The 24,230-nt window shown below is 39.2% G+C and overlaps 1 protein-coding gene across 1 annotated transcript in view; it reads left to right on the top strand.

Moving 5' to 3' along the window:
- Tnip3 (TNFAIP3 interacting protein 3) overlaps positions 1 to 24,230 on the top strand; it is a 39,133-nt gene that overhangs the window by 4,579 nt on the left and 10,324 nt on the right. The window contains exons 3-7 of the mRNA XM_021191743.1: positions 1,537 to 1,602; positions 2,752 to 2,850; positions 5,057 to 5,185; positions 10,811 to 10,927; positions 17,773 to 17,833. Of these exons, the coding sequence (XP_021047402.1) occupies positions 1,537 to 1,602; positions 2,752 to 2,850; positions 5,057 to 5,185; positions 10,811 to 10,927; positions 17,773 to 17,833 (472 nt within the window). The remainder of the gene's footprint in view (positions 1 to 1,536; positions 1,603 to 2,751; positions 2,851 to 5,056; positions 5,186 to 10,810; positions 10,928 to 17,772; positions 17,834 to 24,230) is intronic.

Consider the following 24,230-nt stretch of genomic DNA (forward strand, 5'->3'; position numbering starts at 1 on the left):
GGCTTTTTGGTTTTGTTTATATTTAGGTGGAAGTTTTAGATTTTTAATTAATTAATTAATATTTGTTTTTGGACATTATGACTATCTTCTTGATAACTGCCACTTGAGGCTAACAGGAGATTTATGGACTTTTCTTACAAAAAAAAAAAAAAAAAAAAAAAAAAGAAACAGACCAAGATATTCTTTTCTTCTAGTTAGCAAAGAGTTTTAAATGTATTTCTTAATACTGTCTTATGACCAAAAAAAAAAAACCACTCTTGAAAATCTTTAGTTTCAGAATGATTTTATTTTACCTTCATCCAAGAGGAATCAAAAGTATGTCTGTCTCCTGCAAACAAGTGATAACAATGAATACAGTTTGTATTTCAAGATAAATTCTTTGAAAAGCTGTAACAAATTCATTCTGGTAGACATAGTAAACAAGCAAGAAAAATATGGAAAGAGAGCTTTCACCTAATAATAATTCATACGGAACATAACTACTTATGAAGTTTCACCAGATTCTGACTGAATTAAACAAAGATGAAAAAACAAGAAAAGTAGAAAGTTTCTAATAAACATCTCAGCTTACTTGTCAAGACATGCCTTAAGACCTAATTTTCTTTTTTTCATGAACCAGTTATTAAGATATGAGGATGTGTCCATCCAAATTCCCAGCAGGGGTGCTGTGAGGGACACAGCTCAGCACTGCTACCTACAGTTTGAGGAGTTCCCTTGACTTATGGGGGCACCACTCAGAGAAAGCCAAATCCTTGGCTTCACCACAGAAAAGAATTTCAGGAATAGCCAGAATGCAGTTGAGTTGGCGTTTATGACAGAGGAAGTTGAACATAGACTTAAACAATAAGAAGAGAAATATTCAGGGAGAGAATAAAGTACACTCCAGAATGTGGGTGTAGGCTCCTCATAAAAGAGTTGGGCTTCCTCTCCTAATGGTAGCTATGTAAACTATTTTGGTGACTCACAGAGCTGTATAGAAACATTTTTTCCTTTACTTGATTTGATAAGACAGGTTATAGGATGGCTCTTGAGGTGCCTTGGGTAGCACTGTACACTGATAAAATAAACAGTGGGTCATAAAGTTTGCACGAGAAAGAACTTAATCCACCTTTTTTTTTCCCCGATGCAAATGGAATTTCTAATGAGATTCCTAGGTTTACAGTTGGAAAATAGAAAGGCCATTCACACTCAGGCCTTGAGCATGGCTGTTTTAACAATCTTACTTGAAACCTCTCTAAAAGGAAATTTGTCTTTATACAGTCTTACAGTAGATGTTGGAGTTCTTGACTTAGCTTAGCTGTTGAGAGGATCCCACCAGACTCTGGGGTGACAGGCTGCTCTTTTATCCATGTTCTCACAAGCCACTCTTTCTAGCCTGACCTCAAAACCATCCGAGTCCGAGCAGAGCTTCCTGGGTGACCTGCCTTTTTCTACGGCTCTGAAAATCTAAATAAGTTCAAATAGTGATCTCATGTTTTCTAAACTTCCAAATAGATTGAAATCTTTTGCTGAATCACCAAGTTTTAATAATTTCAGCTCCTGGATGTCAATCAACAATGGGACCAGCAATTCCGAAATATGAAAGAGTTATATGAAAGAAAGGTAAGAAACTCTTCCCTTGGGGTTTCTTTAATTTTGGTTGGGCCAGAAGAGAATTTTGTGGATCCCTAAATACTGGCAAATGTGGGACAGAGTTCTATCGTCATGATTGGTCTCTTCATCCTGAGGATACAGTGTCAGTCAGTTGCTGGGAATGTAGCACAGGTTCTGTCCCAAGGGTTCTCCTGAATGCCCCCAGCTCTGAGTTGTTACTGCCAAGTTAAGGTTGAGGTCTGATCAGCGAGAAGTCCATGAGAAAACCAGCTACCTTCCACACATGAAGAAAAAGCAGTAAGAGCCAGAGAGGAAGGGAAATGCCCCCCTTCTGCTTTCTCTAAAGCATATGAAGTGGAAAAGCGTTTTAGCCAGAAAGGAACTTTTTGGGGGAATTTTTAAAATAATTTAAAGTCATTATTATTTGAAAGCACTTCATTTTCAAAAAGACAGAAGTAAATTCCCCTAAATAATTTCTTTCAGAGTAAAGAAAGCTGACCACAGTAATACAACAGCCCTTGTGTTTTCTTCCCCATTTGATATTCAGAAGAGTTATGTTTAGAAACAGGAAGATATTGTACCACTACAGCTGTCTGGCCACCTAACTCTATCCATCCTGGGCCAGTCTGTGGCTCCAAATTGTAACAACACTCTTCCCAGAAAGACTGTTTCCATAACTTCCCAGAGTGACCAGCGAATCCAGAGGTGCAGGTACAACTCTCAAATTGGAGGAAGAACCATGACTAAGGTTCTTTCTCAGAGATTTAATTTGTCAGGAGGTGGAGCAGCAGATTCCAGGCCTAGATGGTTCTACCAGCTTCCTGGCCACCTGCGGCTTTTTCTTGCCCCTTACCTCCCTCCTAGGGGCCTGGCACATCTGGGAGCTCTCAGCCCTGTTCTCTGCTGTAGCTCCTCCAAAGTAGGAAGCCCGGGGTGGTTTGGAGAAAGGAGAGATAAGCAGGATACCATCTGGGAATGAATTGTGTGCTTTCTCTGTAGACCGAGCGCCCTTTAAAATGCAAACGTACTAACCTCCTGTAGGGAAGAGCTCTTCCTTGGGGGTACTCCTGAATAGGGTGGGGTGAGGCGCTTTTGATCCCAAGTGCCCTGGGCTGGACACCTGGTGTGATTGTAATTCTCTCTGATGATCCCCCTAAGGTCCTGGAGCTGAAAACTAAACTGGCAGCCACAGAAAACACTCACACCCTAGTGAAGGAACAGAAGCAAAGTGTGACAGAGGGCGACAGGCAGCTCGAGGTGGGTGGCCTCTGGTTGAGCAAGGTCGTGTTATGAAAACCAGCTCCTTAAGGAGCCACAGGCAGGCACAGTGCCCCAGTGTGGAGGTGGGGTCAGTGGGGAGGGAGGGTGGGAGGGAGGAAGGCGTGCCTCCAGTGACCAGGAAATGAGAAGATGGCTGATTGGAAGAGAACCTTGCTGGGCTTTGGAGCCTCTTCTGTGACTCCCTTTTATTGCTAATGACAAAGTCTCACTAAATCTAGCAGTCTTAACCCTCTTGCCCAGATTTGTTTTCTGAGCCCAGGCTGACCTTGAACCTGCTGTCTACTCTCCTGCCTAAGGGTCCCAAGTGCTAGGGTTATAGAAGTAGTTACCACACCTGAATAAGCAGAATACTTTGAAAACCACTTCACACTCATTATCTCATTCATAATCCTGAGTCCAGCCTTGATCAGGCCAGCCTTAAGAACATGAGGACCTGAACCCAGACTTGAGAGGGGTTTCTCCTGATACAAGCTTTGGCTTCTGTCATTGGACTTTATGATAAAGTATATGAAAGGAGAATGTTAAATTCCAGTGATTTTTCTCTGAAGCTACAGTAAGAATAAAAACAATTATAAGTATTCACAAGGAAAGCTTGCCACTACCATACACTTAAGTGCAGAAGCCCAACAATATTGTTAGCAGAACTTCTAGAGTGACTTCTGTCCTGGTGTCCCTGACAGGCAGGACTTAGACACTAGTTTCAATAGGCAAATTAAAGTGACAATTCATTGTGAAAACCTGAGAAAGGAAATTTAGCCAGTGTGTGTACCCACATTGGGAAGAACAACAAGAAAGAGGTTCAGTGACCTTCAAGTTCATGTTCTGGGTTCTGACATGACAATCAGTTTTAAACAGAGGTCAAGGGGTGTTCAACACTAAGCAGTCCTTGTTAAGTTGTGGCTCTTGCTGGATACTTACTAATCAGTCATTGCGGTGCTTCAGTCTGCCCTGTGAATCTGACAAATACACACACACACACACACACACACACACACACACACACACACACACACACACCTGTGAAATCTCTTTGGCTGGCACCAGGGTTCATTCCAAGTATGAGAGTCCTGGGGGAAAATTCCCAAATCCTTGGGAATCTTACCTTAGTAGTCTGACAGTAAAGGGGAGGCCATGCATGTCTCTCTGAGCATCTTCACCCCGGGTTACTGTCAGTGTGAACCAGGAAGCAAGGTTGTGATAGCTCCCTTTCTGCCACGCAGCACACACTCACTTCCTTCTCCAGCTACACCCTAGCTGGGAATTTCAATATTTTTCTTCCTTCTGTACTTGGGAACCTTTTCTAGATGTGAAACCTCTGTTAAATAGAAAATGATTAACCCATCTAAGTGTGTAGGCCCAGCCCCCGGAAGTGCTGATGATGTGTTTTCCCTTTTAAAGAAAATAAGTTGCTTGAGATTGATTTCTTAAATATAATAACTAGATTGGAAAGTTAGTATAAAGACTGAAATGACATTTTAACCAATATGTTAGCTACTTGGAATCTTGAGTTAGCTATATTCTGTAATATTTATTTTTCCAGACTGAAATCTCATTAAGGGTACAATTTACTCCACAAAACTTTGCTACTGTATGAAATGAAGAACTTGAAAGACGTGAGTCAGGAGCCCCAGTTATATAAAACAGTGAACTTCTTGGAGATTATCCAAGGCACTGACAGCGGGTGGGTTAGAGGCTGGAGTTTTGCCCTTTATCTGTATGAAAATGCTATACTCTGAATATTTATCTGTAGAGAAGTTCCTTATTTGTCTGAAAATTACAGTCCTTGTCTTTGGTATAGAATGATGAAAGATTGACCTTGATCCATTTAGTATCAGTTTATTGCAGTGATCCCCCCCCACACACACACACACGTTTGTTTTTAAGCCTTTTAAATGTTTTAAACCAGTTCCTTAGGAATGGGAAGTAGATTACACACCACACCCACTGCATATGAGGATTAAGGTCTTTCATTTTCACTCCTAGCATCACCACAATCGCATTAAGTTTTGATGCATTCAGTAACCCTGTCCCCTATTCAGAGAATATTGCTCAAAAGGAATGTTGGCGAAAGCCTTGCAGGTCCCATTTGCTTGTTTGGGGAATGACTATGCTAGGCAGTTAGTCCTGCTGTTCCCTTCGGTAATTCTTGATTTGGATCTTGTTTTCTTATTCTTTTCAACAGAAGGAAAAGGACAACCTCAGGAAAGAATTACAGGCACTGAAGAAGGAGAATAAAATGTTGAAAGAAAGCAACGCTCTGGCCAATAGGAAGAAAGAGCATTATGCTTGTGAAATTAAACGTCTCAATAAGGTACCAGAGCAGGTGAAGCAAGGAGAGTCAACAAGAAAGTCTCAGCAGGAGGTTCTGAATCTCAACAGAGCCAGGGCCACAGTGAGGTTCCTCTTGCTTCTGCTGAGGATGGTCTCTCCAGTTTATACAGAGCTCCTAGCCACAGCATGTAGCCATATTTGGTTAGGATGCTTTAGGGAAATTTTGTCCCTGCAAAGGACCTTGAAAAGTAGAAATAAAATAGAAATAATTGTCGTCAGTAAGTAAAAAAAAAAAAAAAAAAAAAGAACTACATAACTGCATGGGGTGTTTGTGAACAATAACGCATATTTTGGTCAACCACAAAAGCTTCCTGAGGAAGCAAGCTGTTCTTTAAAGTGATAGGTCTGGAGCTGGGTATGGTGTATGCATGATGTATGTGAGCATGCCCAGGGCCAAATTCAAGGCTGAGCCATCTGCTGTCAGGGGAGCAAGCCTGAATCCACTGTGAATAGGAACCAGCCACATAAAGAGCAGGGGTTTAGGGGCTCACAAGTGGCTTAATAGCTAAGCTCAGAGGAAAACCTGAATTGCTATTAGAAAATGACTATGAGTGTGTAAATGTGGGCATATGTTTGTATAGGTGTGCATATGTCCATATGTGTCTATGTATATATGTGGGCATATATGTATGCATATATGTGTGTATTAGATAAGTATGATACATGCATGTACGTATGTGTGTATATATGTGTAATGTGTAGTATCTATGTATATATACATGTGTGTTTGTGAATGTATATGTGTGATGTGTGCATGTAAATATGTGTGTATATATGTGTTTATGTGTGTATATATGTGTGTATGTATATGTGTGTGCATAGATTCGTGTATATGTACATGTGTGTATACATTTATATATATGGGTGTATGTATACGTGCATATGTTTTGTTTCATGAACTAATGTAATATTCTGGGGAATGAGAAAGCTAATTTAGCACAAAAACATAAGTCCTGTACTGTTGTTTTTCCAAGAGCTAAGTGAAATGTAAACAGAGGCATATTGAAGAATGTGGATGAGTTGAGATATACATCGCTCAATTAAGTATTTCATAACCAAATTAACAGAAATTATCTACAGCAAAAGAAAGTAGCAGGCTGCCCTTTAAAATGTATCTAGTCCTATACTTTGGACTGCATGCCAGCTCATGCTCAGAGACCCTGTTTAAAGACCCAAGTAAGCTGTGGCTGGTGTCTTTGGCAGGATGCTTACTAACCAGACTTGGCATTAGGTCTGCTTGCAGCACAAGTCATTCTTCAAGAGAAAATAGGGAGGTAAAAAAAGACTTCATAAACTCTATTTCATCCTTCAGAGAGATAGAAAATGTTTAGGGAAAATATATGTCTTTTCTTTTTTATCCTCTACTGGAAAAATTACTCCACATGAATCAGAGGAAGTTAGATAAATGTGATCACATCTGAGCTCTGGGTCGTCTTGCCACATGAAGGCAAACAAACAAACAAACACCCAAATAACAAAACATATAAACAGTCAAGAGTTTTGTATTTTGGTTCATTTCCATGTACTCATGGTGTTGTGTTTATAAAAAGATAAAGAGTGAGAGGATATGTTTTGTGGATATGTGATGAGGTGTGGGGGAAGTGGATGCCTCCATGGACCCAGGCTGAGGCATCCCTTCCCCTCGAGGGACTAGCCATGTGGTATAGTATAGAATTTTTATTATTCAGGGCATGAGGAGGGGAGTTGATAGCATAGTAGAGGCAGAGAAAGGCAGGGAGAGAGGGAGAGGGAGGGAGAGAGAGAGAGAGAGAGAGAGAGAGAGAGAGAGAGAGAGAGAGAGAGAGAGAGAGAGAGAGAGAGAGAGAGAGAGAGAGAGAGAGAAGAGGGGAAAAGAGAAGAGAAGAAGAGAGGAGAGAAGAGGAGGGGAGGGGAGGGCAGGGGAGAGGAGAGGAGAGGAGAGGAGAGGAGAGGAGAGGAGAGGAGAGGAGAGAAGAGAAGAGAAGAGAAGAGAAGAGAAGAGAAGAGAAGAGAAGAGAAGAGAAGAGAAGAGAAGAGAAGAGAAGAGAAGAGAAGAAATGGAGAGATGGGAGGAAGGGGTGAGGAGACAGAGTGGGAGAAAGAAGGCAAGAGCAAGAGAGAGAGAGGAGGGGGCAAGCAGCTCCTTTTATACTGAGTCAGGCATACCTGGCTGTTGCCAGATAACTGTGGGGAGGAGCTTAAACACACCTGACTGTTGCCAGGTAACTGGGGCAATGCTTAGACAAAATGCTAACACGTGCTGTTTTTCTACATTTGGTGATTATGGTTGCCAAAACCTATTTAAATTCAGAGAAATAGGCAACTGCCATGCACACTTGCCATGCACAGCTATAACTCCAACACTTAGCAGAGGCAGGAGGATCTGTAACTTCACGCCAGCCTGGTCTCTATAGTAAGTTCCAGGCCTAGCAACTGTGTCTCCGAAGAGCAAATGGTATAGTTTGGTACTTAATAACACAAAATCTCATCAAGGAAAAATTAATCCTAACAAAATTCATGTCTTCACACAAATATATTAAAAAAAATACTTTTCTTCTCACCTCAATTAAAATTATATGCCCTCACCCCAGATACAATCTACTTTAATTTTTTCTTGGCATTTCTGAATGTCACCCAGTACATGATGTGTAGCATTTATCAGCCCAGATTTACTGATCCACTGTTGATTGTGAGCTCCCTGAGGGAGGCTTGGCCGTGGTAGAAGCCCTGGTTACCATGGTGTGGCACACGATGGATGCAAGGACTTATAAATATGCCTTGTTTCTCTCTAAATAGAAGAAAAATGAAGACTTAGGTTAAAGTCATATTATATGTTAGTATTTGTTCGTACAACAAAGCAGCTGTAAAGTACAGTTTTACTGTGTATCTTCTTGAAGGAAAGGTGTGATAAGAGCAGGTCAGGATGAAGCCTTAACTTTTTCTGCTTTGGTCCCTGAAGTTTCTGGAGTGTCAAGAACAAGACCTTTGTCATACAAAGTTCTTAGATGTTCATTGAATACTGAAAGTATGAATGAATATTTCATTAATCAGTTTTATTAGAAGGTCCACAACGTATGCAATAACTAATTTTTGACCTTAGTGTCATCATTCAAAAGGCATCACATTAACATAACACATCATTTATTGCCTCTGATTCGTGATAAGGGACATAAAATTATATAAAACCCCCAAATACTTCAAACCCCAAAAGATTTCAGCACACTCTGCTCAACTGAAACTGTCACTCAAAAGCATAGATATAAAGTGTCAACAAGATACACATAATTAATATTATTATTAGTAGGCTTAAATTTATTTGTTTATATATATATGTGTGTGTGTGTGTGTGTGTGTGTGTCTTTTTTGTGCACCATGTGTGCTCCCCTCTCAGATTCCAGAGGAGGGCACTAGATTTCCTGGAGCTGAAGTTACAAGTAGTTGGAACTAGCCTGATATGAGTTCTTAGAACTAAACCCCAAAGCTCTTACGTGTTCAGATGGCTGGATTTTTATGATGAATACTATTCTTTTCTTTCTTTCTTTCTTTCTTTCTTTCTTTCTTTCTTTCTTTCTTTCTTTCTTTCTTTCTTTCTTTCTTTCTTTCCTTCTTTCTTTCTTTCTTCCTTCCTTCCTTCCTTCCTTCCTTCCTTCCTTTCTTTCTTTCTTTCTTTCTTTCTTTCTTTCTTTCTTTCTTTCTATCTTTCTTTCTTTCTTCCTTTTACCTATTGCAATAAATATGAAGAAATTTTGAGTATACCTCAGAACATGAATTTGGGAGCAACCTTTAGCTGACTGCTAACCCAGTCACTCAGTAGAGATACAAGGGTTAAAAATAACATCAGGAACAGACAGTAACACAAATAATTAATATGAGCTTTACAAACATAGGCTTGTATTAATTAAATTCATTTGCTTTGAAGAAAATATCCAAGGATTTTGATAATATCAAGTTCTAACAGAAATGATAGATATTTAACGGGGATAAGAATTGAGCCTAATCACCCAGCGCCATCCACGGCAAAATTGCCTTGTCTGCCACCTCATCATTTTGGGAATGGCTGGATTGTTTAGTATATCAGAACTGATAGTGAAAAGGACTAATCTAGGACAGGTTCAAGGAAGTTGGAAAGTACCAAGAAGACACAAATATTGATTCAACTCACTTTTAATTCATGAGTCATTTTTCAATTTTCAGAAGAGCGCTGAGAGGTAACCAGGCAATTTCTCTAGCTCCTCCATTGGGGGCCCTGTGATCCATCCTATAGATGACTGTGAGCATTCACTCCTGAATTTGCCAGGCACTCTTGTTCTGGCATGGCCTCACAAGAGACAGCTATATCAGGGTTTTTTCAGCAAAATCTTGCTGGCATATGCAATAGTGTCTGCATTTGTTGGCTGATTATGGGATGGATCCCCGGGTGGGACAGTCTCTGGATGGACCATCCTTTCATCTTAGCTCCAAACTTTGTCTCTGTAACTCCTTCCATGGGTATTTTGTTCCCTGTTCTAGGGAGGAATGAGGTATCCACGCGTTGGTCTTCCTTCTTGATTTTCTTGTGTTTTGCGAATTGTATCTTGGGTTTTCTAGGTTTCTGCCTTTGTGACAGTCTTGTGTAGCAGTGTGAACAGTACACTGCCACTATGATTATCCGCTTGTCCCACTAAGATTTGTAAGTTGTTTCCCAAGGAAGTGAATTCATAGACCTCTGAGATGAACCCTTTCTGAGTCCAGAGGACTCACTTGACTAATTATTACACTGTCAATTATGGTGCTGAGGATACTCGTGGATGAGAGCATCTTGAATTTACAATGTTGAAAATTATTTTTATTAAACTCGTCATGAATTGTAACTCTCTGTATATAATCTAACAAGTAACATCCGTATATAATCTAAGTATGAGTATGAAGCCCCATGGGCTAGTGAGGAAGGGTGAGAATTCACTAGCAAATAGAAGCTTCTCTTTGCCTTTTCATCCCTTGGTAAAATCATAAAGTTATAACATATTATCCCACACAGCCACGAGTAAATAGGTGTTTTGATAAAAGACAAATATGTCTAGATAGCTCAGGGAACGGTGTGCTAGAAAAGGATAGAGCAGAAAAGGAACAGCAGGCCTGGAGGCCTTGACTGTACAAATGGGTACTTGGTATAGGTTTCCTTGGAGATATGGCATGGCTATACAGCAGTGTTCTTGGATCCCCCATTAGACCTACTGATTCAGAACCTCTGGATAGACTGCCCAGGGAATCTGCTCTTCTAGGTGCCTCCAACAATTGACTAGCACGGATAGCGAACACACTGGAGGGAATCCGAGGCTTTGTGGAAGGCCCTTCCTCTTTTCTTGTCTTCTCTCTTCTTCTCTTTTCTTAGCTAAGAGACAGGGAGGTCAACATGAGTGATCCCCTTAAAATGGTGGATGTTGAGTACTTTTTACATCATTATGGGGAATAAAGAGACTTGGAAAATATGCATGCATGCAGACAACGAAAAAGAGAAAAGCTAGTCAGCCACGTGGAGAGCATAAACATGCCTCCCCTTGTACTGGGGGAGATTTTAACGATTATGAAAGAATTACTAAGATGAGAGCAAATCTCTTATCAACCGTGTGCTTCATTTTTAATATAGGTTCTTCAGGATGCCTTGACAATCGGGAGCTCTTCGCTTTCTGAGGACTCAGGGAAGTGTAAAGGCAGGTGCAGCCATGCAGAGATGAGAACAGAGGTGGAATGTCACAAGCAGCAGGTAAGAGGCCACAAGTGGTCAGATCATTGGTCAAACACTTGACCTCTTACTGAGTTGTCTCCCAGGTTCCAACAAGAAACCTACTCACTCACAATCGGGCTAGCTCAGTTCCTTCCGTCTGTTAGTAGATAACAACATGTTTGCTTTTGGACATCAGCTCCCTCCTCCCACTACCCCAGCCTCTCTAAATCTCACTGAGTGGACTTTGTTACTACATCATAGGAAATAGACGATCTGCAAAATTAAATGGTAAAGTCTGATCTTCTTTCCCAGCAAGGACAAGTTTCTGGGAAAATGCAGGTTTAATGCAGACAGTGGCAAGTGTACTCTGGTTTGTAATAACCAAGAGACAATCAAAACCCATCTCCTCTGTGTTTTAATGGCTCTCTTGCTGACATCTTTAATTTATATTTTAACTATTTTTTTTTCTAATTGCACGACTATAATGACCATACCACCAAGTGCCCTACAAAGTACTTGCAGTGTGTGGAATTCAGTGATTTCACCTAGGAGATTTTGCTAGTTAGCTCCATTTTAGAACTTAGTGTCGACATTAAACTTCGTTAGCCAGTGGTATAGAATGAACAAAATAGTTGTAACAAAATTTAAACTGGGTACAGACATGTTTTAAAAATTCCCCATGCTGCTTTGCTGCTGAGCTGCTCGTGTATGCCAAGAATAAAAAAAAATTGGCTGGCTCGCCAAACAACGAAAGATAAAGTTATAATCATTGGTATCTCTATATTCTACCATGATTGGGATATTTGTGAACAGAGGATAAGAATACTTTAATTGGAAAAAGCACAAATGATACCTTTCCTGGAAATAATTTAAATATTTAAGAGGAAAAATCACGTCTCAATCCTGGTAGGACAGACTGAATTCTCAGTTATAGGTTCGTACAAGGAACTTTCGCCAAGTGTATGTATGTTCTATCTTTATTTTCTTATTCTTTTAGACTTCAGTCATTTTGAGTTCTGGTGATTGGAACTTGGTTTTTAAGAGATTATGACTGGGGATGAAATCATCCCCATACATTCTTATAAGGAGATAAAAACCACTAGAAATTCCTTTTAACTTAAGTGTATTAAAGCATTACCCAATGCTGGGTCCCAGAAACTATTTATGAAATAAGAGTTCTTCTGATCTTTTTCTTATAATATTTATCTTGGTGGAATGAGAGTTTAACTACCTACTACTCAAATACAGGCAAGTTGTTTGGAAGACCTTTTCTTTGAAGGGCTGTGCTGGAATGTTCCTGCCTTCCAAGGCATACATATTTTTAAATGCCATGCACATGACTAGTGAAATCCCAGGTTTTGTTCAGTAGATTTCCAGATTTAATGGAACTGGTGCACTTTCAAGAAAGCCAGTTTCATGAGGTAGAATATATTAAATATAAGCAAGTTAAGTGTAATAAAATATACTAAAGGTAGACTCAGGAAATTACCATGCTAAGTAAATACTGATGTTAATTAAGGAAAATGTAACTAATGTCCCCTTTCTATTAATTTTGAAGTTAACCTACAATGTGAAGGATTCCATTATGACGTTTTTATAAATAGATTCATGTCTGTCACTCTTTTTCCTGTCTCACTATTCCTGGTGGTTTTTTTCCCCTTAAATGCTTCCCTCCTCTCAGATGCTCCCCTCCTCTCAGATGCTCCCCTCCTCTCAGATGCTCCCCTCCTCTCAGATGCTTCACTCATTTTATGTTCCATATATTCATCTCATATGAATTTTTAACTTCCATCAATTTCCCCTTGAGATTTCTTCCTCTCAGCTCATGACCTTCTATTTTATATCACATACACACATACCTTAAATAATGTGATTTATAATTTAAATTACAAAAGCATTCTACCTGAAAGTTATGTCAGCTATTTGAGTAAGGAGGGAACTGGCATGAGCCCTGCTTGACTAACCATTTAGCTTCAAAATCTTCAGTCTTTCAGGAAATGTTAAAATATTAATTATCCTTCTTTCCTTCTTAATTCACTGTAGATTTTGAATTAAATTTTATTTTCTTCACTCTTTTTCTAGGATTAACATGAAATTCCAAATTTTATACATGAGTTATTTTGGCAGAACCATTTCTAAGAAATTAGAAATTATTTTATGTAATAAAAATTTAAGTTAAAAGGGATCAAAATATAATTAGGTAATTTTGTGAAAATCATTTATTCAATCTAATAAGTAACAACAATAGGCAAAAAGTTCTAATTGTTCCTAGTGAACAAATTACTCTCTCATTTATTTCTTACTTGAAAAGCTACTTTAATTCATTTTGTTTGAGCAGAAATTATTTTATTTCCTACCATATATCATTCCTAGTATATTAAGTTCAGTTGGTGATAACTCGGTGTTGAGGTTTGGCAGTGTACTTCCTATTACAGAGCTCTGTATCATATATTCATCTGTTAGACATTATAGAGAAAGATTCACAAGTAACTTTTATCCCAAAGACATCTATAACTTTTTACTTATATCAATAAAACAATCAGCTGTCTAAGCACAATATAGAAAATTGTGTTTATAAGATAAAAAAACATCCTCAGATCTAATATCTTAAATCTATTAGAAACTTTCTTTCAAGTTATGATAGCCTAATTATTTTTTTAGTATCTCACTCATTGTGGTAAAATAGTAATAGAATTCATAAAAAGGTGCAGGAGATGATTTGATGGTCCATGTTAATTGTACTGACAGGGACATTTGCCCATGCTTTATAGAAATGGATGACATGGACATCAGAGCTCATCGGTATGACTAATAGGTCAAAAGCCAGCTTCCTCTAAGTGTGCCAGGTATGGAAGATCATAGGTTGTTGACTTAGCAAGATGAAATTGGAACTTAAGTAGTGAGAAGATGTAAAGCCAAGAGCTGTGGCTCTAAGCAACATAACTATCTTGTGTCCCAGTGTCCTTGTCCCTCAGGTGAGATTGTTCTGGGCTGCATAGAGGCATGGAGGGAGACCTTACTGTACAGAAGGTGCATGAAGCAACAAGTGTCCTGTGTTAACACATATCATACTTCTTGCACAGAAAGGAGAGAGAGAGAGAGAGAGAGAGAGAGAGAGAGAGAGAGAGAGAGAGAGACTCAATTTCAATTTCAGGCTAACCAATTCCAATTTCATTTAGGAAGCAGTGAAAATTTCTGTATTTATATCTAAATACTTTTACCAAGACAGCAAGATATGGACTGACAAGTTTGGAAAACAACTTAAAGTTAGCTTAACTTCTAACTTACCCTTTGGAATTTCAAGATTAAATCAACATATCACAACCAGGGGCAGTCTCTTTCATGTGGCATTACTGTTGGCAACGAACCTACCCCTGGGCTTCTGAGTGAATCACTCATAGCTAGATCAAGATCAACTTTGGAACTAATGACTTGAAATCTCCTGATAAATAACATCTTTTTTTTTTTTTTTCTATAGGCGAAAATCTTGTCCGATAGAGAAAGAAAAATTAGTAAGGCAAGCAAGTAAAATAGGTATTTTGGTCCACACATAAGACCTCTTGTATTTTATCAACAGTTTTTATTCCCCCATAACATTTCCCATTGTCTCAATGGCATCTTTTTCTAGTAATATGGTAGATAGTCCAGAACTACCCACATTTTTCAGTATGTTAAAGTACCAGTGAATAGATAATACTGAGGAATTACAGAGAATGTCAAGAGACCTATGTACTTCTCAGAGTGTCACAGGCACACAGGATGTGTCAGAGTGTGATCTAGCAAATGCAGTTGCCTTCACAAACTCACAAGCACCTGTAGCTCTTGGTGTTTCTTACAGTTACTTGCATAACATAATCTGGAAAACTGCATCCAGAGCTTTATCTGTAGAAAATGGAACACTCCTTTGTCACTGGACTAGCTGATCCAGCTACTTCTGTAGCTAGACATCGTGTTTCTGCACTACCAATCACCTGCATGAAATCTCATCTTATCATCTCTGTCTGTAATGGCTTGCAAAAGAGTGTTGACATTTTCCAGTTAAAAAGGAAATTTCTTGGAAGACACAAGAAAAAAGTAGCTCACTAAAATTCTTTGTAGCTGTGTTTGCCAAGACCATTGAATAATTATTTGTAAGCAGAATTGGTTTGGACAAGGAACCTGAATGAGTCAGAACTTGAGTACCTTTGTTGTCCTTCCCGGGAGCAATATTTCTTGCCTTTGTGATCCCCGCATTTGATTCTACTCTGCTTTGCCAGTATGGGTGGAACCCTCATTCAGGTGGAATGGTCAGACATTTTCTACATCTTGGAATGAACAGCCAACTCTCTCTGCCCTTAGGTTTTATTAGCAATGTAATCATATTTCAGCTCTGAGACTTTGAAGTAGGATTTTCCTAGCAAAGCACTTAGAAAAATGCATTTCTCCAGGTTGTCTGGAACCCTGCTACTTTTGTGTGAGAGTATAACTTAAACCCTTCTCCTTTGGGAGCAGATGATATCTGTTGGGAGTCAGGACACTGGAACTTAGTGAGGTCCCTTTGGTCCCTGATGTAGCTAATTGCTGGTCACTTCTACTCTATCTTTTGTTACTGGCTTTCCTACTTTTTCAGTCTTCATCAGGGGCACTTCCGGGGCTCTTTCACCATAGCCATCACTCCTTACAAATTTTCTCCTGAGGATATAGAAGTAAATTAAGTTTGTGGGAAGTATAAGGAAAAAGAGAAACTTGATAGTCTTGTGAAGTACAAGGTACATGAATAACTCAACTTTATGTTGAAATAGATATGGTTGGCCACTTCTGTCAACCTTCATTAACAGGGAGGAGGAAAAAAATTCATGTCCTATGGCGTACTAAACTTTCCTGGAAGAAATTTCAGATTATAACGTTATTACCAAAAAAGCCAGTATTTGATGAAGGAGAAGTAAAGGCTTACATTTTAAACAGTATTCTATTGAATGAAATCAGTGTAACTCAGCCTCAAGGAGAATTTTAAAGGAATAATTCATATTTCTTTACACCTTCCCCTGAATTAAATCATAGCTTATTAATGTTGGTAAGATTACACTTTCTTACCTCCTGTTGGCCGCTCTCCTGGAATATAAAGGCGGGGCTCACATCACTTAGCTGTACCATGTGCTACTTGAGTCATCTAAAAATAAACAAGAAGATAAAGAAACAGCTGATCTCATTTCCTCTTACAGTTCTTTCATGGGCCAAAGAGTCAAGGGCCTTGGTGTCAGAGGGGTGAGTTGGGTCAGGCTGCTGTGAACTGAAAGAGCTGACTAACCTTCAATCCAAGAGGTTAAATACCAAGCCAGTGGCTTAAAATTCTCCTGGCCGTTTAGGATGTGATAAGCATTGCTGTGATGACACAAAATGATCAAAAACAAATTGGGAAGGAAAGAGTTTATTTGCTTATAAATTGTGAATCATAGTTCATTGAGGGAAGCCAAAAGAAGAACTCAAACTTGATAGGAACATGGAGGCAGGAGCTAATGCAGAGACCACAGAGGCAGCAGGCCACGAAAAAGGTTACTCATTTGCTTCCCATGGCTTATTCAGTCTGATTTCTTACAGAACCCAGGATCACCAGCCCAGGGGTGGCACCACCTATGACAGGCTAATTAAAATGCCCTACAGGCTTGCCTACAGCCATATCTTAAGCAAGTGTTTTCCAAATTGAGGCTTCCTCCTGTTAGATGACAATAGCTTGTGTAAAGTTGATAGAAAACTAGCCAACATAATAAAGTATCATTTATTCAGTGCAGCTGGCTTGTTCCCTAAAAATCAACAGGTAAGTGGAAACTTAGGAGGAAACTTCAAGAAAAAAATACACACACATACAGCACACACACACACACACACACACACACACACACACACACACACACACACGTCAGGAGCTTCAGCAGGAAAGAAGCTTTGTCTAGCTTTGCCTCCTGAACTTCACTGTATTCCCAAGATGCCTGTGGTTTCTTTCTCGGTCCACTAGAAACTGTTAAATTGGTATTTTGTTCTGGCTTTCTTATTGCCTAGAAGAGAAGGTATTAAAAAAAATAGCTTTTATTTGATTTGCAGGAGATAGTAAGTTTTCAGAGGTGTTTATTCTTCTTCGGAGATTCAAAAACACCATTTCAAGACAGAGAGGGAGAGGAAGTGGAGACAGAGAGGGAGGGAGTGGGATGCTCTCCTTACTGCCGGATGCTATGGTAAAACACTCACTGAAACCAACTTGGGGCTGAGGGGGTTCATGTGGCTCATGCATTTGCATCACACATTTCATCATTGACAGGCAGGCGCCACAGTAGGAGCACAAGGCAGAAGCCTAGAGCCAGGAACTAAAGCCAAGACCACTCAGGAATGGTACTTACTCCCCATGGCTTCCACAGCCTGCTTTCTTATATAACCCAGGACAATGTGCCCAGGGCTGGGACTATCCACAGTAATCTAGGCCTTCCCACATCAACTGTTAATCAAAAGAACGCCCCATACACGTGTGCACAGGTCAGTCTGATGGAAGAAATGCTCCGATTGATGGTTTCTCTTCCCTGTGATTCTACTTAATGTCAAATTGACAAAAAATGTTAAGAAAATAGAGAAGTTGCAGGGAGGGGAGAGAGAAGAAAAAGGAATCAGGATGGTGGGTGGAGGAAAGAGGCAGAAAATGTACAACTTCCAAGTCATAAAAATTCTAGCTAGGCACATACAGAGGTGCTGAGGTAAGGCGGTAAGATGAGGAGGATTGGCAAAAGGTTTGTATCAAACGACTTTTTTGTGCATTGGCTACTTAACAAAACCCACCGAGTATAATTATATGTTAGTGTGCCACTGTGCCGTTTTTGAAGTCTATATTTCTATAACAGTGCTTTATTTTTTCCCCACAGCCAGCCTATCAGTGGAATGCTCTCAGCCAGCTTCCTCCACGTGTACAGCACAAGGCACATGGTAAGACCACAGCTTTAATAGGCATTCCTTCATGTTTACATACAAAAGGGATCTCTAGGGAATGCCTATTCAACATCCATTTGTACCAGGAAAGAAGTTACTGTGAAGTTGTGTTGCACACACAACTCCAATTTGTGGTCTGGAGTGAACTCCTTCAGACAATGTTGAGATGCCAAAATGTGTGTCCCAAATCTGTGTTCTGCTCTTATTTTAGGCTCAGAGTCAGAGACTTAGAGATGTACCTTTCAATACAGTCATTTACAGCACTCTGTAACAGCATCAGCACTCTGATTCTACCCTGAAGGACAGGTGCAAACCCACAATCCAGGAGGCTCCAGGCAGACTATTGTTTGTCCTGTTTTGAGACATGCTCTCACACAGAACAATAGCTTCAGACTCATTAGGTAGCTAAGGATGAGCTTGAGCTCCTGGTCCTGCTGCGATGTCCTAAGAGCCAACTTACAGGGCTGCACCACCAAGCCTAGCAAAGCAGATGTTTCAAATGTCATTGGCAGAACCCCAAAGCTCAGAACTGCTTTCCCTTGGGACGTGATGCCAGACTCTAAGGAACAGTTCTGTTCATCCAAAACTGTTTACAGCAACCACCTCCCATAGTGCTGGAAAAATAGTAAGTGCCATCTGCAAAGTACCCCAAATTCAAAGCCCTGTAGGTCTCATTTTTCTTTGGTGTACTATTATTCTTCCCCCCTTTCTGTAGAGTTAATCTTAATTTCTGTTTGTTTGTACAGTGCCTCGAGATGGCCATCCAGGGGTAGTATGATCAAAGTTATTCTTCTATTATTAGCCATTTAAAGCTTACATGACATATACTTACTCCACCTTGTTCATTTTCAGAGATGAACAAGGAATTTTTCTAGAGGGGAATTTTTCTAGAAGCCTCAGGATAAGCTCTGTAGCTTCAACTTATACTTGAGATGTTATCACATTTAATTCAAAGCTGAGATAATGAGTTTTGTTTTTAACATGCTCTACCCGTCCAACTCTGTCATCTGTAGTGAACATAGCTTCTTTCTCAGCCTGGCAACAATCCATGGTTACAGGTCTCCACCACAAATATCCCATGATCTTGGCATGTCTAATAACCTGGAGTCTCTACTGCCACCTAGCTCTACCTTTGCAACTTCACACAATGTTCTCTTGTTCTTGCCACACATTGCCTGGCCTCAGTTCTCTAAAACCATAGAATGGAGTAGGACTCCATGGCACTAGCAACCTTGTCCTTCATGCTTCTAATGTAGCACCATGTGGATGACACTGTCAACTTCTGTTCCCTTAGATGGAATCCAAGATGCTTGGATCAGAGTTGTATCAGCTTCTGTGTGCCGACCGTGGGAATGGTCTCTCCTAAGGTCCTGCTTTTGAGGGATGGGGAAATCCCTCAGCTGCTTTCTCAGTTCAGGTTTTCTCCTTTCATGTAAATTTGCATTTTTATAAAGCCTTTAGCGAGTGTGTTTTTATCTAAAAGTTATCTTTTATATTGTTCCAGTGTAGAGTGCCATTGTGCGCTTCAGTGATGCTACTCTCAAGAACAATTATAGCTTCTTTGTTGTCTGCACTCTTTCTGTGAAACTGTAACCTTCTTCCCACTCCCTCCATCAACCAAACAAATTAGTCTGATATGTTTAAGTTCGGCTTCACGGAAGTTCTCAGGACACGGACAGAATGTAGTCAGATTCTTTGCCAAAACACCACATGAATACCTCCTGGTCCTTCTCTAATAGAGCTCCCATTCTCCTTTGAGACCTCATGATCCAGGCCCCCATTGTCTTCATTTTGTAGCACTTTTGTTTCTCAAGATCCCAGAAAATGGTTATTAGGCTATCCTTCCAAAGTACCAAACTATTGAATGTTTCAGTGATAACAGCTCAAAGGACTGAAGAACTTCATTGGTATGCTCGTATAGAAATTGCCCGACTTTTTTTCTAGGTACTAATTTTTGTCTTAGTTTCTCTTTAGTTGTGATAAAATGCTCTGACAAAGAAAATTTAGAAGGAAGGCTTCTTTGAACCCACAGTTTGAGGCCATAATGTATAACTGTGGAGAAGCCATAGTGGTAGGAGTGTGGAACAGCTTCTCATTTTGCATCTATAGTCAATAAGCAGAGACAGAAATGAAGCCATGTTGCTCCTGAGTTCCTTGTCTCTGATTTTGTAGAGTATCCTAGCCAGGGAATGGTGCTACCCATGGTGGGCAGTTCTTCCTATCTCAATTAATGTAACCAAAAGAATTTCCCCAGGATTACCCAGAGTCTATCTCCAAGTTGATTCAAGATTTTGATAATTAACACTAAGCACCATACATCAACACGGAGAGTAGTAAAGGCTGTAGGTTACATTAGTATCAAAAATAGATAATCTATAATAAAATGTCCAGATATTTTTCAGACACATACTAGACTTTCATTTTGCTTTGATTTCTACTATAGATAGACTACAAGTGTAACTAGTAAGGTTTTGGTTCCCTGCCCCTCTCCCATAATGAAGAAATGCATTAGAATTCATCTTGTTAACCTGGGCCATTACATAAAGTTTGTAGCTTTGAAATCCATTGAATTGCTATAAGGTAAATTTTCCAACTTTCTAATGGTATGCATTGAAAATAGGATATTATCTCCATGTGCTACAGTTTTAGTCATTAGAAAATAAAATTACAAATTCACGAACTAGTAATCTATATATCACTACCAAAGTATTTCTAATCCAATGTCACAGAAGATAATAATCACATAAAGTATGAGTTAGTTATGATGATATTCACAACTTAAATAAAATATATAAAGTGAAACTTGTCAGTTACACAAGATCTACTGCCTACAAAAATAGAATGAGTTTCTGATATATTAACTTATAACAGTGTCTATAATGATAACAAAACAATCAAGAAATATACTTGTAACTCAAGTAGTTTTATAACTCAAGTAGTTTTATAACATTGTTTATTTTAAACTTCTCAGCAATACTATAACATGTTTATCTTATGCCAGCTCATATGTGAGGAAACTGAGCCTTAGAGAGTTGTAGTAACATTTTAAATTTCACAGTGCAATTTAACACTAAATTTAGATTCTTTTGTACAAAGGATTACAAACCTTGGGATTTCAATTTCCATAACTATATTAAAATGTTAAAAATGAGAACGTGGTCTCTAATTTGGATAATTAGCTGAACGATATTTAATTTTCAATAATTTTTGTCTTCCTTTGAGGTCACAGCATGCATTATAGCCTTTTCTAAAACTTTTCATTATAATTCAAAAGTCATACACTCATTCTATAAGCAACATAATTGCTCCAAAGGAGAGGATAAAAACCACTGTTTAATGCAAACAGAAGGTATTGTGTATTCTTTATCTGATATTTAGAATATCACAAGTTAAAAAGCACAGTACTGTACGTAAGTATTAATAAACATCCACGCCCATCCTAGCCCATCCATGAAAGGCCTGGCAGAACCTCTCAGGCAGCTGATGTTGTAATCTGCCATTCTTTGCTCCCACACAGCCCTGTCACTGACTGACTGGATACAGCCAGATGATGACTGTAGGTTAGCAATACTAAATAAATCCCTTACTCAGATTTTTTTTAACTGTTTGTGTTCCTACCACTTCCTTTCTCCTTTGTAACTGCTTCATAGCTCGAGCCGGGCTGACTTCATCAAGTCTGAAATCATCCTTGTCACAATGAAATGTGTGCTCTCATTAACTTCCGGTGAATCTCTCTGTGCTTCAGTTCATCTGACTGAGAAGTTCCTTTGGATCTGTAGTTTTAACTAGGTTGTTTTGGATTTTCATATAACAATTTAACAGTCATGATTACTAAGAAATCTTAGGTTTACATTTTAAATTATACATTGTTTTAGTCTTATGCCTGTTGCTGTGATAAGGTACCCTGATACAAGCTACTTTAGAGAGAAAGCCTTTATTTGGCTCACAGTTTGACTTACACTTTAGATCAATGGATTAATTTATAGAGATTTCTCCTATTTATGCTGTCCACAGTCCAGCCCATGAAATAGTACTGTCCACATTTAAAGTGGCTCTTCCTACCTCAATTAACCTAAGTATAAATGTCCCTCACAGGCATGCGTACAGCTCAACCTAACATAGACAGTTCCTTGTGGAGAGAGTCCTTTCCACTTGATTCTAGATTGTGTTAAATGACAATTAAAAGTGACCTTAACATAATCATACAGCTTAATGACAGTAGTCCTTGTTTTAGTACTCAATAACAAATTTATTTACTAGTCAACAACAGTTTGTCTCAGAGAACAGCCATGCTAGACTCAAGTGTGCAAGCATAACAGAGCATTATTAATAGTGTCAGGGATTGGTGCTTGCTCATGGGATGGATTTCAAGTTGGGCCAATTATTGGCTGGCTATTAATCAGTCTCTACTGCATCCCCAGCCCCTGCATTTCTTTGTAGACAGGATAAATTCTGAGTGGGAAGTTTTATGGGTAGACTGGTGTCCCTATCGCCTCACTGACAATCCTGCCTGGCTCCAGGAGGTAGCCTCTTCAGGTTCCATATCCCCACTACTGTGAGTCTCAGCAAAGGTCATCACCATTGATTTCTGAAAGCTTCCCCCATCTCAAGTCCCTGGCAGATGACTCCATACTCTGCCACCCCCAGCAGCTGCAGATTTCCATTCATTCTCCTGGGCCCTCTGGCCCTCTTTCTTGTCTCTCCCTACACCTGATCCCAACTCCTCCAATTCTCCTACCCATTTCCCTCCCTCCATCAGCCTCCTATGATTATTTTATTCCCTGTTCTAAGTGAGATTCAAGCATCCTTGCATGGGCCTTCCCTGTTATTTAGCTTCTTTGGGTCTGTGGAGTGTAGGGTAGATATTCTGTACTTTAGCCATCCCTCTTAGCATCTTGTGATTACTATCATACACTCTTAAGCTTTGAGATAAAAAAGTTTGGCTTTCATATGTAGAAGAGATCATTTGGTATTTGTCTATCTGTGTCTGGCTCATTTCACTTAATATAGCCACCTTCAATTCTATCCATTCTGCTGTAGATGACAGGGTTTCATTATGTTATGACTAATAATATTCTATCTTGTATGTAACCCACATTTTCTTTATCCATTTGAACATTAATAGATAGATAGGTTGAATCCTATGTAGAGTTTTGATACTGAGGTAGCTTTTTAGTACACTGATTTGTTTCCTAGGTATATTTCTAAAAGTGTAAAGATTTGACTCTATGGAAGATATAGAAAAAAGATGATATATCATGTCATTCATTGATACATGTGCCTTAAAGATCAGACAGTTTTCTTGCTAATAGTTTCCTAGTTGCTCAGAAGTTTATTTCTTTATTTCTAGTTAATGGATGTAATAAAATAATAATTTCTCTCTATTATCTATTCAGTATCTTCCATTATAATTATTCCTGTTATGAAAATTAAAGCTGAAATTACAGGGGTTTTTATACCTTGGATATTTATTTGGAAATTACTCCATGTGTCTTATTTCATATTTTACAAACAAGGCTACATTTAAAATTTTATTTTTAAAGTTAGCATAAACAGTAATGGGTTTCATTTTGGCATTTAAAAGCATATGTTTCTTTATATTTGTTTCTTCCTTGTTCCCTCCCTCATTCTGACCTGTCTTCTTGTTCTCCCTTCTATCCATATGGCACATGTACTCCGTTGTCCTCTCTTACCCCTCCCGTTAAGATTCCTTCCTTCCTTTCTGATGACAATAGGCTGTGGAAAATGCCTTTATTATATTGAGTTTTATTCCCCCAGTCATTACTGTCTTTGGGGTTTTTATCATAAAAGGATGTTGACTTTGATTGAATGCTTTTTCTGGGTTTATCTGAGAATGTTGTATGATTTCAGTCTTGAAGTTTATTTACACTTATTGACTTATACAGGTGGAACCAACCCTGCATCCCCAAAAGGAAGCCTAGTTGATTATAGTGTATGTCACTGGATCCCCAAAAATGTATTGAGAATTTGTGCATCTATGTTCATGAATGAAACATGACTATAGTTATGCGTCTGTAACATCCTTATTCTGTTTGGATGTGGGGATAATACGGGCTTCCCTACATGACTTTGGTGGTGTCCCTTCCCTGTCTATTTGTAGAACACTGTGAGAAATACTAGAGCTAGTTCTTGTGTGTGTGTGTGTGTGTGTTTGCCTTTCGCCATCTGGTTATTTCTGGTGTTAGATATTCTTGCTGTCTCTGGATGGAGCTTGTTCCTCCTGTGGGTCTCTAAGCCTGTGTCAGCACTCCTGGGATACCAGCTCCCTTCCAGCAGAACTTCTGTACAGAGGGCTCTGGAACAGCCCAAGTAGAGCTAGTTCTTTAGTATATGTTTTGTAGAATTTGCTGTCAGTCCCTCCAGTCCTGAGTTT

The sequence above is a fragment of the Mus pahari genome, chromosome 2 (assembly GCF_900095145.1).
Source record: "Mus pahari chromosome 2, PAHARI_EIJ_v1.1, whole genome shotgun sequence".
Taxonomy (NCBI): domain Eukaryota; kingdom Metazoa; phylum Chordata; class Mammalia; order Rodentia; family Muridae; genus Mus; species Mus pahari.